The sequence below is a fragment of the Acanthopagrus latus genome, chromosome 4 (assembly GCF_904848185.1).
Source record: "Acanthopagrus latus isolate v.2019 chromosome 4, fAcaLat1.1, whole genome shotgun sequence".
Lineage (NCBI taxonomy): Eukaryota > Metazoa > Chordata > Actinopteri > Spariformes > Sparidae > Acanthopagrus > Acanthopagrus latus.
Genome location: NC_051042.1, coordinates 4,554,510 through 4,569,976, shown reverse-complemented (window position 1 = coordinate 4,569,976; position 15,467 = coordinate 4,554,510). Strand labels below are relative to the sequence as shown.

Sequence of the window (15,467 nt, the reverse complement as noted above, 5' to 3'; positions counted from 1 at the left end):
CTACATGTCTGGTGTGAAAGGATGAATGCTGCCATGCAGAATGGCTGTTGATTAACGATAGAGCATTCAGCAAATCAGCAAGTAACAGATACCTTTTCTCCAAAAAACAGTGAAAAATAAGAAAAGGTGCTTGCGAATATTAGAAAATGGCACCAAAGTCGTCCATTTTTTTCTATGTTAAATAAGCAATTTTCTCCTAATGTGATGCACTACGTTGTTCCTGTGAGTTTGTTTCAGAGGAATTTTAGCAGCTCAAATCTCATTAAAGCCATCTTTAAAACTGTACTCAAAGAGGCAACAGGTCAGATATGGCCAGAATTCAAAGGTAACTACAAAAATATAGGGGGCAGCACATCACTCGGGAAACTGACGACTGCTGCTCAGTTTTCTCTCCAGCAGCTATAATTGTTAGGTGATTAGCTCAGAGCTGGAATATTTTCACATCTGACTTGGTGAAATGAAGATTTATTTCAAACAAACCAGAGATGATTGGGGAAAGACAAAATGTTTTGATGAGTTTTATTTCATTTATATCGAGTTTGAAGGAAGCGTGTTTTATGATGAAACATAACATTTAAGCTCGTCTTTGTACAGTTAAAGAGAAAAGCTTGAATTCAGATGGCACTATTTGGATATTCTAGTGATATTGTATGAAGACAGTGGCCTTTCAGGTTGAAATGACAATTTGATGAAAGTAAAGATAAAAGTAAAAAAAAGGACATCCGGGTACATGTTTGTCTTAGTCATACTGATAACAAAAACAAATAAAAATTCTCCTTATGAGTAAGTATTTCAGGATAATATCAGGATTGTTTCCTTCAGATAAAAAGAGATTGCATTGCATACACGTCTTTTATGTTGTTCACTTCGTATTTTAATCTGGAGATCTTTTCAGCAGCAGCAGAATATTTTAGCATTTCAAAATCACACCATGATAATGAACAGGGAATCAGTGAACAGCTACAATGCATTTGATCAGAGATTTCAATGCAGACGGACAGACAAATCGAGACGGATCATTCACAAACAGATCTTCCTACGTACTCTCATTTTACTGAACAGGCTATTGTTATTTATCGTGTCTCTGTTTTGTGTGCTCTGAGCACTTGTACCATTAAAAAAGACAAGTCCAGCTTGCTTCAGCACATCATGGCCAAGCCAAATCTCTATTCTGGACCTTTCTGTTGAGCACACAGGTCTCCACATCTGGCCGGGTGTAGGTCATCTTTGGAAAAGGATACAGCCCCAACTGTGCATAATACATTTTACTGTTTTATAAGAAAACACTTAACTGTTTTATAAGGAAACATAATATTTAATTCAAAATAACAATAATATTGAATAGACTACAGTGGTTTTACAGTTTGTATACCAGTCAAAGTAATGTCAAATATGTCAGTATTTTCTTGTTTCAACATCTTATTTGATAGTTTAATGTGCCCATCTAATATCTGTTGCTTTATCGAATGGAAATTACAACATATTATTGAACATAACATAAACAATCTAGTTGGGAGAGTGGAGAGTGATGTTGGTAATGATCTTATATGTGTCTGTTAACATATATGATATGTGATTGATATCATACACAGCTTGCGACTCATTAGTCCTCTGCTCGGTCAGTCCACCCTCCTCCCGTCCTCCCTACACTTTATAGGGATGAAGTGAGATGCTACGTGCTCCCTCCGGGTCTTCTTCCCTCGCATCGGCCTTCCCTTTTGAGACAGGGCTATGAACATTTCTTTGCCGTTTTTAGTCCACTTTGCAGAGGAGTATGCATTGAAGTAGTTTTCTAGGAAAACCTCCTTGAAGTTGCAGTTTTCATTGTAGATCCTCTGGAAAGAACAAGACACACATTAATGCGTTAATACAGTTGACGTTTTTAGTATTTTTCTTAATTGTCACTTGTTGGTCTTGATTATTTATTGATATAAATGATGCTGATATAAATATAAGATGTGGCAGGATATTTTATAGTTTTAATAACTAAAAATGATAACTAAAAAAATATGATATATAGGTTGGGGCGCTAAAAACTGTAATTGCCAACATACATATACATTTGTATGTTTATAATAAAACCAACTATTGAAGTACTCCAAAGCTGTACCAGGTTACAGGACCTTCTCTCACCCTCTCTCAACAAATCACAAAAAAAAGTGCTCCTTTGCTGGATGAAGCTTTTTTGTTTAAATAATGTCCAACTGAAAATTAAATACAATTTATCGCACTTCATTGAACATGCTGTGAGCTATTTTATTCAGTGGCATATACGTCAAAAGTCAAGTCCCCCCGATAAGCATTTATGCAGTGTATATTACTACTCTTATTGTGAAAGGTAAAAACAGAAGGTGCCTGTGCTGCGCTGCAATTGACACGTGAGCCGCATCAAAAGTTGGCCATCCTGGTTTATGTGTGGAGATTTGACAGGCAAAGAATCTGTAATATATCTGACAATGATCAGCTGATCAGTGGTCATGGTTTCTGCAATATTGATAGCAAGGTATTTAAAAAAAAATCATGATAATATGTTTAGTGTATAAACTTTGCACAAATATCTCACTGAGAAAAAGTATTACCTTGCCTTGCAGCTGTCCAGCCTTGTTCATAGAGATATAATACTGACTCTTCACTCCTTTGATAGCCAGTATGCCGCCTTCAGACACTGTCCTGATCTCCAGGATACCTGCCAGACAGTCACACAGTCAGAACACTGAGACATATCACAGGACAGATAAGACATGACTGACATCCAGCCTTCACTCCGGCTCTACGCTGCTCTCAACATTCATCTTCATTAACAAACAGGATGGAAGTTCCTGTGGTTAATCAGTCTGTGGTCTCTCTGGCTTTATTCAAGCCTTGTTAAATGGCCTGGGTGGCCATTACACAAACCACAACCTATGCCATAGCACATATGGGAGACAGATTAGGCCTCACTCTCCTGGGATTGAGAAAACTACCTCCTTGCATTTGCTTTGCACGCTACGTTTTGCGGCCTGCCCTTCAAGTCTGTGGGAGAGTGAAAACACTCACACGTAACTTTTGTGGTTTGGGATTATGCAACTTCAGAACAAGTTGTAGATTCAGTATTTCTAGGGAACATACCTGGAGGCATTATTTTGTGAAGCAGTTAGTACTTGTTTTTGCTTTGAAACCCAATGAATGTGATTTCTTTAGACTTGATGCTTTAAAATCAATCTGTGTGTCTTTTTGAAAGGCTAATGTTAATTCAATCTTTAAAAGTTACACATACAAATGTACCAGATCTCATTTACATTGAAATGTATATACCCATATGTCTATTAACAATATTTTCAGTTATGATGTTCCAAACCCTGTGAAACTGAAGGAGCTGAGTATCTCACAGGAGTTTTGAAATGCTTTTTACTTTATCATTTGATCACAATAATACACAGATAACTGATTATTAGTCCAGCAGTCTTACAGATTAATAAAATGTCTCATCATCATATAAAAGCAAAACAAAACATTAACTTTAACGTCTAGAGTAAAGCTAAGATTAAAACAAAAATAAGTTGTTCAAGAACACCAACGAGACCCATATCATAGATTGTTATGTCATATAAACATTTCTGCAATATGTTTGTCTGAACAAATTGCAGAAAGGCTTTCATTTGACAGGCAGAGAAAGAAGGGAAGAACTCTATTAAAGCTCTTCAGACGGACACTGAGCATGCAGCATTTGAGTGTTTGATCACAAACAGATGGCAGTCTCCCATCAATCTAGGAATGTTGTTTGTTCTCTGCTTTCTCTTGATATTTGACTTAATATTGTTGCCCTTTGAGTGCTCATATTTATAATATCTGCTCTTCTTTTCGCCTCCTTAAATTGCTTCATCTGACGTGACTTGGCTAAGGTCTTTAAAGTTGGTTGAGCACATTTGTAAATAATTTGTAAAGCGATCATACATTCTGAGTCAGTTAACCAACGTTTTTTTAATGAACCACACACTGGTGGCATCTGTAGGTGCAGCAGTGCGTTTTTATGCTTGTTAAGAGGCATAACCTCATATACTGCATATAGCATGGAATTGCTGTTCCCATAATATTACATGTAACAGCCACAGTTGTTTGGTCTACTGTGGAAAGGGGGAACACATTTCCACACACATGCACATATTGTTAACATTTTGGCTTTGATGCAGAGAGCCTCTCAGGCTATCCTCAGCTTGAACAGATTTGTTATCATTCGCTGGTCCACCCCTTGGATAAGTAAAATAACTTGTGGGAGATCCCTAATCCTGCTTCTTCTGAACAGTTTAAATCTGGTGTTTACTGTACAATCAATGGCCTCACAGGAACAGTGCATTATTATACAGACAAATTCTAGAATAACATTTTCTGCTTCATACTAAACATGTTGACATCCAGCAAATTAATTTTCATAACTTTAGATTGCTTTGTCATCATGTCTAAAACTACAAAAAACCCTCACTGTATTATTATCAGAATATGCATATTTCAGTTTGGCAAACTTTAGGTTATTTCAATGTGAAGAAACAATGAAATGCTTTATAAAACATCAGAAGAGGTTTTCAAACATCACTTGAACTTTATGAAAAACATTTGCTTAATAAATGTTTATAATGTGTTTCATTGTTCATTATTTATTTGAAATGGTTATTATAAAATGTTACCAAACTTAACATCAGGCTCAATGACTTTCATTTGGCTGAACAGCGGGTCTTTCATGCCACAGTCTTGGTGACATCGTAGAGAACAAATCTAAAACATACTTCTACCCACTTCTAATTTTACTGACTTCTCTGTTTGTCAGTTGTCATGCTGTGGTTTACAGTTTGTTAACTGCCTCACTGAGAGTTGTTTATATGCTTTACGCTGCGGCTTAACATAAGTTTTTATTGATATTATTATCATCTTTAGTTTAAACCTAAATTAAGCTATGCCGTGGTGTTTCACTTAGACACAAATATGCTTATGTTTACCATTTACTGTTTGATAAATCTGTTATTTTATACATAACATGGTTTGTTTCTGAGGGTTTGTTTACACATTCACAACAAACCCAATTTTACTGGAAATAATTGAGTTTTTTTTGTTTCTTGTTTTAGACATTTTAGTTCTCCATCATTGCAAGTACAGAAGCTTAGAAATAAAAAAGCAAATAAAGAAAATACCAGTATCCACATTCTAAAATATAACAACCCTTTCACACATGAAGAAAAACTTGTGTGGTGCAAGAGATGAGTTGACTGGAAGTAAGTCTATATCTTTGTTGCAGAGGCACATGGAATGTGGAGAAATCAAACATAATGCAGGTCCAAGTGTCTCATTTCGGTTTCTTCTTTTTTAAAGTTCTCCTTTTGTAAAAAACAAAACAAAAAACCCTTATGCAATCAGCTCTTCAGGACTTCTTGTTAACTTCAGCCAAAAAGCATGACTCACTGATTTATTACATATATATCCTGCACCACGCTTGTCTCTTCAAAGGCTTATTGGTTAAGTTGCTCTGTGCTTTTAGCGTGCGATTGTCAGCCACATATGGGTGTATCAATTTTTTCTGTCTTTCACTGCCAATTGTTGCACAAGCATCTTTTCCATCCACTGTGAAGCATTTCCCTGTGAAGCCAACATTCCAGGCAGAGACACTGTCAGATAGGAGGAAATGATAACTACTTAAAACATCCTCACTATGACAGAGATTTCCATTAGGATCTTAAAAACACGAACTTTGGTGAATGTTGACTCTGCTGCAGTGGGTCTAACAATTTACCACAATAAGAGAGAAAATAAGTTACAGAAATAGCCTTTCAAGTATTTACCTGGCATGCATTATTTGCTTGTAGTTGTATGGAGCAGTGATTCTGGACACTACCCACAGGTTCATCAGGGGTCCAACATTACGACTCCCTTTTCTAGTACTCCGGGATAAGGGGTTGTCCCCAGATCTTATTGTGACAGTGCAAGATTGTGAGAAAGTGGCCTGGCACCCACCCGTCTCCAAGACCCTTCAGTTTACTTACTTGTGTTTAGATGATGTTATGATTTAACAAGCCAAAGTCTCCACCTGCTTCATTTTACCTCTGTCAATTTGGCTGCTCTAACAGAGACACATGACCCATTAACACTGTGATTACACTGTGGAGGACTCTGTCCAATAACACCTCCCACGTGCTGCTGTCACCTTGACAGGCCAACAGTTCATTACTGACTCAGTGGAAAGATTTTACAACTAAAGAAAGGAACTTACTTTCCAGAAAACAAATGCAGAGAAACTTAAGAGTTAACCACAAGTATCATAATTAGAGAAAATGCAACTAATTACATTTCCTCAATTACTGTACTGTTGTTCAAATTCCAGTTATTTGTACCTTTTCTTGAGTATTTCTGTTTGCTGCTGCTTTGCTCTTGGACTCCACTATGTTTCGGAGGCAAATATTGTACTTTTTACCTCATTACATATATTTGATATCTTTAGTTACTAGTTACTTTGCCGATGACATGCTGCATCAGAGCCAAAGTAGAGCCAATCTTTTAATTGATTTATTTATCAGCAATCGGATAAAAAAAAACAAAAAAAAACACCTACTATGATAATCAGAAAAATGTTGACTTGCCTCCAATAAACAACAAGGCCAATAATCAGTCCCTCCCTACACATCCGTACAGTACTTAGATACTTGAGTACATCTATTGCCAGATACTTTGGGATACTTTACCCTATTACTCTTTCTAACAAACCATTGGTATCATAATTTGAGAAAAAGAGCAGAGACCTAATGTAACTTATTACATTTACTCAAATTCTGTGTTTATGTACATTTTTTAAGGTATTTGTACCTTCCTTGAGTATTTCTATTGTCTGCTACTTTACACTTGGACTACACAACATTTTGAAAGGAAGTTGTGTTTTACCTCCACTACATGTATTTGAAAACTTTAGTTACTATTTACTACTGAGTTACTTTGCAGATTACATGCGGTATCAGAGCCAAAGTAGGACAAAAACGTTATATGGCCCCCAATAATCTGCCAGGCTAATAACCATCCGCACTTGAGTAAACAGTATAAACGTGCATCTGAGTAAACTGTATGTATAATTTACTTTTACTTGAACATCTGATACAGTACGTGTATTGCTAGATACTTTAAGATTAACCAGTTACTATTTGTATGGGAGACTTTTCTTATATGGACAGATGATATTAGAATTTAACAAAGAGAGCTGTGAACAGATGTAACTGACTTACATTTTACTCAAGTACCTTCCTTGAGTATTTTCATTTTCTGCTACTTTGGACTACACTACATTTTGAAGAGACGTATTGTAATGTATTGTGTTTTTTACTCTACACATCACTACACTTCATTCTCTTCTATTCCACTACATTTTGGGGCAAATATTATACTTTTGTACTCAATTATATTTATTTGATATCTTCAGTTACTAGTTACTTTGCTGTAAGACTTTTATCCTACAGTATTTCCCCACAGTATTTGTATTAGTGACTTTCAGTTTTAACAGAGTAGCATGTTAGCACATTATCTTTACTTTTACTCAAGGGGTGTGTTGGGGTACTTTTTACAACACTGAAAAAGAGTCATCCTTACTGTGGCAGTTGGTCGAATCTTGAGTCCCATTGATGTTGCCATTGTCATCAATAGTTAGGAACCATTGCGTGCGGCTGAACAGCTGTCGGATGCGCACATCTCCTCCCTCCATGTAGTCGTAGTTCCTGGTGTGGCGCTCGTGTCTGGAGCAGTTCATGATGGCGGCAAGTTGCTCAGGAGTGCAGTCACCGTAGACCACACACACGCTGCCGAACAGGAAGATTGCATGCAGGTACAGTCCCGAGAACAGATTTTGAAGGTTCCATGTCAGCATCCATTTGCGCATTATAATACAATGCAGTGGGGATCAATGAACAACATACTGAAATGTGAGATAGAGATCTGTATGCTATTCCACAGCCCAGCGACCCCCTGACCCCTGACTTGGTGACCCTTGTGTTGTGACCTCTGGGTCCCTGTTCCAGCAGCAGGGATTCCTAGTAGGATGTTCAGACAGGGCAATTGTGGAGGAGATTTTGTGAAGCTGGTTGGGGTTGGCTGAAACTGGAGAGTGGTGTGACAAAGACAGGTGACAGGATTAGGAGATGGTGTCTCTCTTTAGTCCTCAGTAGTGGTGAGCGATGACTGCTCCATCGTCTGTTGACTATAGTCCGACAGAGAACGTCATAATCCAGCTCAGGAAATGTTACTCAGGATGTCACTAAGAAACAGAGTAGAGAATATCGATTATGCAGGTGAAAAAATATTTACACTCGAGTACATTTATAAATTGGAGGACTTTGATATAGTAGCTCCTAAAAGTAAATGATCACTGGGATTCACCTAATCCGATTTCTATAAATTGTCCAACGGCTGTCAGAGAGCTTCTGGTGTTATCTGTTCGTATGAATATGTATCCGACATTTCCTAGTATTAAATCAACATTTATGTGGTGTACTTCGACGAGTTGTCTCCCCATTATGAACACACAATGGTGAAATATTACATCAGTGCCCCTGGATCACTTCATAGGTCTATGATGTGTTTCTCCTACATATCATTCATGCAATATTTACATTTAAACAACAGTTAAACAATAGTTTAATGACTTACATGTGCTCTGAGTGATGACAGCAGTAGTCAGAGGTGTGTTCCCTTTCAGTGAGACTTTTAAATTGAAGACTCTTTAGTTCTAAAGCTGAAGTCTCACTTGTAAAACAAGTCCAATAATGCAAAGCTGAGCAAGAGCTGGGAGCTTCTGTCAGTTCCCATGGATGTCTCCCTGATTCTGGCAGGCTGACTCTCTGCATCTTCCACTGTCGCTGTGCACTCTGCTTAGATAAATGCCTCCTGCTGACCTCACTTGAGAGCAATTAGATCCCAACCAGTCAGCTGTCCCTGGCCCAGATGCAATAGAGAAACACCCTCTGCCTGCCTCTTACTGTCACTCACCCACTGGACATGAGAGGGAGCTATGAACTCTTAGAATAGCAGGCTTTCCTCGGTATGCACTCCTAAATACTTTATAAGAACATTTGAATGCACATTCACCCTTGCAGAACTTGCTACAACCTCTACCTTTTTACAAGAAACATCTTGCATTTAAATAGGTCTGTGCTGTGCTTTTCACAGATCTCATAGTGACTCACAATCACTTCACTGATGGTTTAGATATTTGCTCCAATGACAAAGCTTTGAAGAATTTCTTCCCTATAATTTAAGATGTCACAATTTATTAGTGGCTTCACTAAACTGTGCTGAATCATTGGTGTGGATTTATTGACTTAAGTAAGAAGGAAAGAAAAAAACTTCAAAGTGGCCCTTTACTTCTCATTCTTATTGAGTGTAATAGTGGGAAGCAATAAGTCATGGCTGGCAGGTATCAATCCAAGGGGAGAAAAACAGAAGACATAACTGCTCAGAAGTAGTCATTTCTGTGTCAGGGGTCATGTGCTCTTTCACGTTTTGTGTTTGTATCTTAAGTCACAATTTATTGCCTTACATACCTGGCCTTTCCTTGGACTCACCACTTCAAAAGTTTATATGGTCCTTAATGACGTGCTCCCCTGAGGAGGTCAGCGCTGTAGGCCTGAGAGAGAGGGACTTCTGGCCGCAGCAGGTCTCCTTCTCATCTCTAAACTGGGGGTCATAAAGACCTGATCTATTAGGTGTCACTCTGGCCTGTTCACCTGTCCCTTCTATCACCTCAAAGACAGTTCACACTCTGCGCCAATTATTACAAATACCCCCTAGAAAAACGTAGACATTACAATTAATACAGTTATTGTTTCAGTATGACTAGTCATTTAATGAGTAATCAATTAAAGAATGAAAATATTTTTTTCACATGGGTGGACTACAGTTTATTAGAGGTTTACAGTACAGACCTACAGTCCATGAATTACCACGTTCTCATGGTGAAGGGGTTTGCGTGACCCTAGAAGCCGTGTTGTCAGAGGCAAGTTGCACCTGGAAGGGTCCCCCTTGGCAAATTGCTACCAGGAGAGAGGCCAGACGAGGCAATTCCAAGTCCCCCATGAATTGACCTCAAGAGCAATGAATGACCACACCTGGAATCTGGAAATGGGGGCCCCCTCCTGTAGACAGACCTTCAAGGGGAGCTTGCAGGTGAGATCTTACTGGCTGGGCCTACGGGGTCTGGTCATACTCAAAGCATCACAGGGTATCTTATGTGGGCTCACTTCCTGCAAGGATCTCTGTTGGGTAATAGTGCCATGCCAGCTGGGCAAACCATAGGAGGACTGTCCCTCAGAATGGTGGGAAGGGTGCTGGAGCCAGTCCAGAAGATTGAGCCATACCATGGCAATGTGTCTGACCTCCCTTTAACACACAGCACCAACTGAGGATCAGTGTCCTGGCACACCAGGCCAATGGCCGACTATCGACCAATGTAGGGGTAAACTCTGGATGTTTTAGTTTTTGCTTTTTTGCCAAATGAGCATGTTGAATTGGCAGCTGACCCCATCAATGAGAGAAATCACTCTGAATAAAATTTCACTAAAGAGAATCATTACAAGAGAAGAGAAATGTAAAATGAAAGGGGCCCTAGAGAGGCCACAGCTTGAGGAAAAGGTCACTTCCAGTCCTTTCACTCCTCCACGTGCTGACCGTTTCGTGGCATTTGGTTTGAGGTCGGGGTGCTAAAGAAATGGAGTGTATGTTTTACTGGATAAGCAGTTGTTCCAACTAGTGACCCTTGTTCTCATCTTGGGTTGGGTCAGTGGACACAAGGAAATGATGAATGGGAGACCTGCTTGGAGATGTCTAACAACTTTGCTGCCATAATTGAAAGCCAAGTGATGTGACAATGTAAAGATTCAGATTTATGCAGCTGAGCAGTCCAACAGCATGCAGCTGTGACATATCTTAAATAGTTGATTGCAGCAGTTAAATATACCTCTTTGAACATTTTTTACAACAGTCCTATGTTGACAGGTTAAGGGCAGCACCATTGATCTTACATGATGAGGAAATGGGAGACAAGGAAACAGGAGACTTCAAACTCTCTTCAGCATATTAGGTTTTGGTGCCCAGACTTTGTTCTTGAAAGGTGTTAAGGCTTACAACACACAACATTAGTTTAATGTTCTGAACAGATCAAATATCTTTGTCGTAGGATCTGGTTTGGAGCATTCACTGCTGAAGTAGTGCCCTGTTTTGTTTGTCAGATTTTTCTTACTGTTGTGTTCCTTCCAACTCATTTGTGTTTTAAGCCTCGGAGCCTTGAGACTGTAAGATGATCTGCCTGAGGACTTTAAATCATTCCTAACAAACACATCTGGAGACACTGTTCTTTTAGCTTACATGTTTTTTTTCTTGAATTCTTGTTGTTGATTTAGTTGGGAAATTTAAGTTTAATTAAAATAATACCAATTTTGCCTGGATTTATCAGAAAACCGACAGAGCTGATGCTATAACATCCAACCCTGTGCATTTCCAAGAGTAAGATAAAATCAATTATTCAGATGACTGATTTTAAGACAGCCCTATTTGTTACCTTTTCTTCTCTCGTTCTTTTATTATACTAATTATAGCTAACATGATAGTAATTTTTGTTTATCATAGCATTGTATGAATGGTGGTAGTAGTATCACTTAGTGTAAAATAAGTGAAACTGGAGAGTAATGCAAGCTGTATGTGTCCTCAGTTGACACTTTATGTATAGTGTATAAACTGTAGGCATACATTTCCTGTACTTTATTCTTGTGTGTGTGTGTGTGTGTGTGTGTGTGTGTGTGTGCATACGTGTGTGTGTGTGTGTGTGTGTGTGTATGTGTGTGTGTGTGTGTGTGTGTGTGTTTGTGGTTGCACGCTGTATGTGTGTGTGCAGGTAGTTTGGTTTTATAGCCTGAATGGCTGCCTGCTGTCGTTCAAGGATCAAAGGCCCAGAGCTGTCTGGAGTTTACAGTAGCAGAGGAAGTGCCTCACGGGCAGGCACACTAAACATGCGTGAGTGAACCTCTTTAAGTCTCATTGCCTTCACTCCTGTCAGTCTGCCTCCCTCCACTTTGTTTATCTCTCTTTCTCTCTTTTTCTGAGTTATTTGCTGTCTGGACAAGCTGAGGTCAGCTTTTAAAATCGTACAACTCCTTTTAATTGATTCCCATTGTTGAATGTTATGTTGAGCGTTGTTGCAGCCAGTAGAGAGTCTGTGATGGGTTAGATGATTGCAGTGTAACACGCAAACATGCAAGCTCACCATGAACTCAAATCCTGTTCCAACTCCAAATCCAGACTAACCTCCAGCTCTAGTCACAGAGCTCTGCTATGTGTCTGTCTGCTTCATCCAGCATAAACTCACAGTGGCGCTGTCATAAGTCGGCCTCATTGCTGCTTTTTGTTAAGTTTGTGTGTTTATTAGGCTCATGTGTAACTTTTCCTACATTGCTGTACCATTGGACTGTGATAGAGATAGCTAATGAAGAAGAAGTCATTTTTTTTCCTTGTTTATGAAGTTGGCTAGTTCAGACATGTTTCAGCATTATACACCCCAGAATTCTGGGATTTATTTTTACATTTTTCTGATTGGAACTATATCATGCAAATCATTTCATTTGGTAAAGGTTCACTTGATACGTAGTTGTTGAGAAAGTCTTTTCCAATCCCTCCAATGCAGGACAGGAATATTGCCTTGTGATAGATCACCCTGTTGTATCTGAAGGACCTCTTGGGGCGTTTGCACGAGGCTAGATCCACAATTTATGATAGTTTCCACTATTACTACAGCGACATCTGCCTACACACAGTGTCTGCTCTAACACTCTAAAAGCATTCCTGGATGAAGAAGAGCCTGTGTGTGTGTTTGTGCGTGTGTGTGTGCATGTGCATGTGTGTGCATGAGTGTGTTTGTGCTCTTTACCCTGTCTTGCACTGATATGACTGCATTTATGCCGGGAGAATGGATTATGTCTAAGGTCAGTCTATTCTTAGCACTGTTTTAGACTGTTTGGGTTTAGCTTTTGCTTTCTAAATTCCACGATAATTGGGGATCTCTGGAGATGGAGCCTCACAACATTAGCTCCAACTATAAATAACTTAGCTTACGAGCACACACACACACATACACACATTGTACAGTCATTCACACACACACACACACACACCAAGTGGTGCAACCTTTTGAACAGATGATTGTTTTTATTTAAATAGTGGTTAACAGTAAACTGGTCACAAAGCCAGATCAGTTTGGAAAGTGAAATACTTTAAGTTCACTGGGGAAAGATCAGGAACAAACTCTTAAATTCCAATAGATTACTGTCCTTTTTCAGCCAACATCATGCGTCTCCCAGGGTTAACCATCAGTGTGATTGATTTAAAATAGCCTGGATGAAACTTGTTATAAAAACTTCATCTCACCAAGTCAAAGAAAGCTCTCAATTTCTCTGAAATTCTTCAAATGTGACAAAACTGCATTTGTTCCAAGTTAAATATTGTCTCACGAAAACAACAGTTTCCAAGTGTTGAGCCTGTACTCACCATTTATGGTAGTGTACAAATACGAATAGTGACGCTTTTGTCTGTGACTGCAGCCTTTGGATTTTGCAAACACACCATGAGTATACACAATGACACAGACACACATACATACACACACACTGCCTGTCTGCTCAGCTCTTTGAAGCTTCTCTTCCTGGGTCCTGCTGACACATCGAGTGTTAGTGCAGTAAAAGGTGACACATGGTTAAAGCTCAGGTTGTCACTCACACTTGCTGCCTCTGGTCTGAGGTGTGAGATGGGGGTTCCTAATGTTTTGTGGTCTCCCCCTATAGATTTTATTACCCACAAGGATTTCTCTTGAATGTACCGAATGAAATACATTTAGTCAAACTTCATTGCCAAATTTCATGAGAGCTACAAATTTAACAGCAGAAATACTGAGTAATGATAAAGTTGTTGTGAAAAGTTAATGTTAGAAGGTTTCTGTTTAATATGCACCGATTTGTTGGTAGTCACTCTTCGTAATGTTGCAGGCAGTTGCAGTGCATTAGGGCCGGTGTAATCGGCCTTGTTAGAGAATGTGAACCGGTGTTGTGCTTCACCGTTGGGGGAATACTCTGATCCCGTCTAATGCAGGAACAGCTGTTAGGGATCACAGTCTTAACTGCTCACCATATCTGTTCATGTATCAGAAAAACAGAGCCTTGCTTATAAAGACACACTCTGCCTTAGTGGCTTTGAAGGAGAAAGAGGTTCTAAAATAAGCACTTTGAGTTTGAGTCAGGACTGTGGACAGTTTACATAGAAACCTCTAATTCAGTTCGTATTTATAATTTGAAGCATAAATTCATGAAGAAAAGATACCAGCTGTTTTCTGGAGTACAGATGAGTCATTTTGCAATCCCTGAACTTTTTATTAGCTGTTGACCAGTTGTTGTTTTTTTCTTGCCGTTACCCCCCATGTTTGACTTTCCACTTATCCCACTTTTTTGACTGAAATGCATCATATATATATATATATATATATATATATATATATATATATATATATATATATATATATATATATATATATATATATATATATATATATATACACATATATACATATATATATACACATATATACATATATATATATATATATATATATATATATATATATATATATATATATATATATATATATATATATATATATATATATATATATATATATACATATTTTTTATTTTAGCATTTTACACCCAGTTCCTCCTAAATCTGGTACGCCTAAATTAAAAAAAACATTTAAAAAAATGTTTTGATTGTCAGTTGGGCAGTTGGTTCACAAATTTGGTCCAGATTGTCATCCTTTTGTTAGATCCTTATTTATCCTTATTTATTTGAATGCAATGGTATCCAGTAGGGATGGGGTTGATCCGACCCAGTATCCAATACTAATGTAATTCACAGATCGAAAATTTCCGATCCAACCTGTAGAGATTTCCGATCCATGAGCCATGTCTGTGCTTTAACGTCTGCTGAAATGAATGCACAATTGATTCCTGCTGGCTAGTCTGCTAGCTGGCTGCAAACTGTGGGAAGGAGGTGTGGCTCAATGAGACACAGAGTTATGAGACATGCCCCCATTCAGGAAATCCATTCGACAGTTTGCAGCCAGCTAGCAGGCTAGCATTGAGCAGCACTGTATCTAGCCATCATGTCCGCTGAGTGGAAATATTTTACACTGGAAACGCCGCTAAGCAAGACAGCAAAATGCAATGTTTGCAAAGCCGATGTACAAAACCACTAATGCAATTAAACATTTAAAAAAGCACCACGTGAAAGCGCGAGGAATTTTTAGCCATTGGACAGAAAGACAAAAGCAGCCATCAGGAATCACTTCTGGAGTCATTCCAGAAGCAAGGTAAACTCCCAGCAGACAACGTGAAAGTTAAAGGGATTACCAAGAAGTTGCTCAACTTCATCGA

The 15,467-nt window shown here is 38.6% G+C and overlaps 1 protein-coding gene and 1 long non-coding RNA gene across 6 annotated transcripts in view; one reads left to right on the top strand and one right to left on the bottom strand.

Moving 5' to 3' along the window:
• Positions 1-15,467, top strand: part of LOC119017967 — a 42,553-nt gene that overhangs the window by 7,133 nt on the left and 19,953 nt on the right. For 4 of the 5 annotated variants that reach the window (XR_005074615.1, XR_005074619.1, XR_005074616.1 and 1 more), the window contains exon 4: positions 11,888-12,006. This is a non-coding gene — a long non-coding RNA (uncharacterized LOC119017967). Of the gene's footprint in view, positions 1-11,887; positions 12,007-12,673; positions 14,447-15,467 lie in introns of those variants that run through there. The other variant, XR_005074617.1, reaches the window with a different exon arrangement.
• On the bottom strand, positions 516-9,112 carry fgf7 (fibroblast growth factor 7). Its single transcript, XM_037095191.1, has 4 exons — positions 8,650-9,112; positions 7,597-8,257; positions 2,580-2,686; positions 516-1,835 (listed from the first exon to the last, which is right to left on the bottom strand). Exons 2-4 carry the CDS (start codon positions 7,880-7,882, stop codon positions 1,620-1,622), a joined length of 609 nt encoding a protein of 202 aa, XP_036951086.1. The 5' UTR covers positions 7,883-8,257; positions 8,650-9,112; the 3' UTR covers positions 516-1,619.

What these genes read in the sequence shown, in the direction of transcription:
- fgf7 (XM_037095191.1), bottom strand. Translation starts at nt 7,882, where the DNA reads ATGCGCAAATGGATGCTGACATGGAACCTTCAAAATCTGTTCTCGGGA. An exon ending in AGATTCGACCAACTGCCACA is followed by an intron (nt 2,687 to 7,596) that starts GTAAGGATGACT and finishes ACTGTCTGGCAG; the next exon opens with GTATCCTGGAGATCAGGACA. An exon ending in CTGGACAGCTGCAAGGCAAG is followed by an intron (nt 1,836 to 2,579) that starts GTAATACTTTTT and finishes TGTTCTTTCCAG; the next exon opens with AGGATCTACAATGAAAACTG.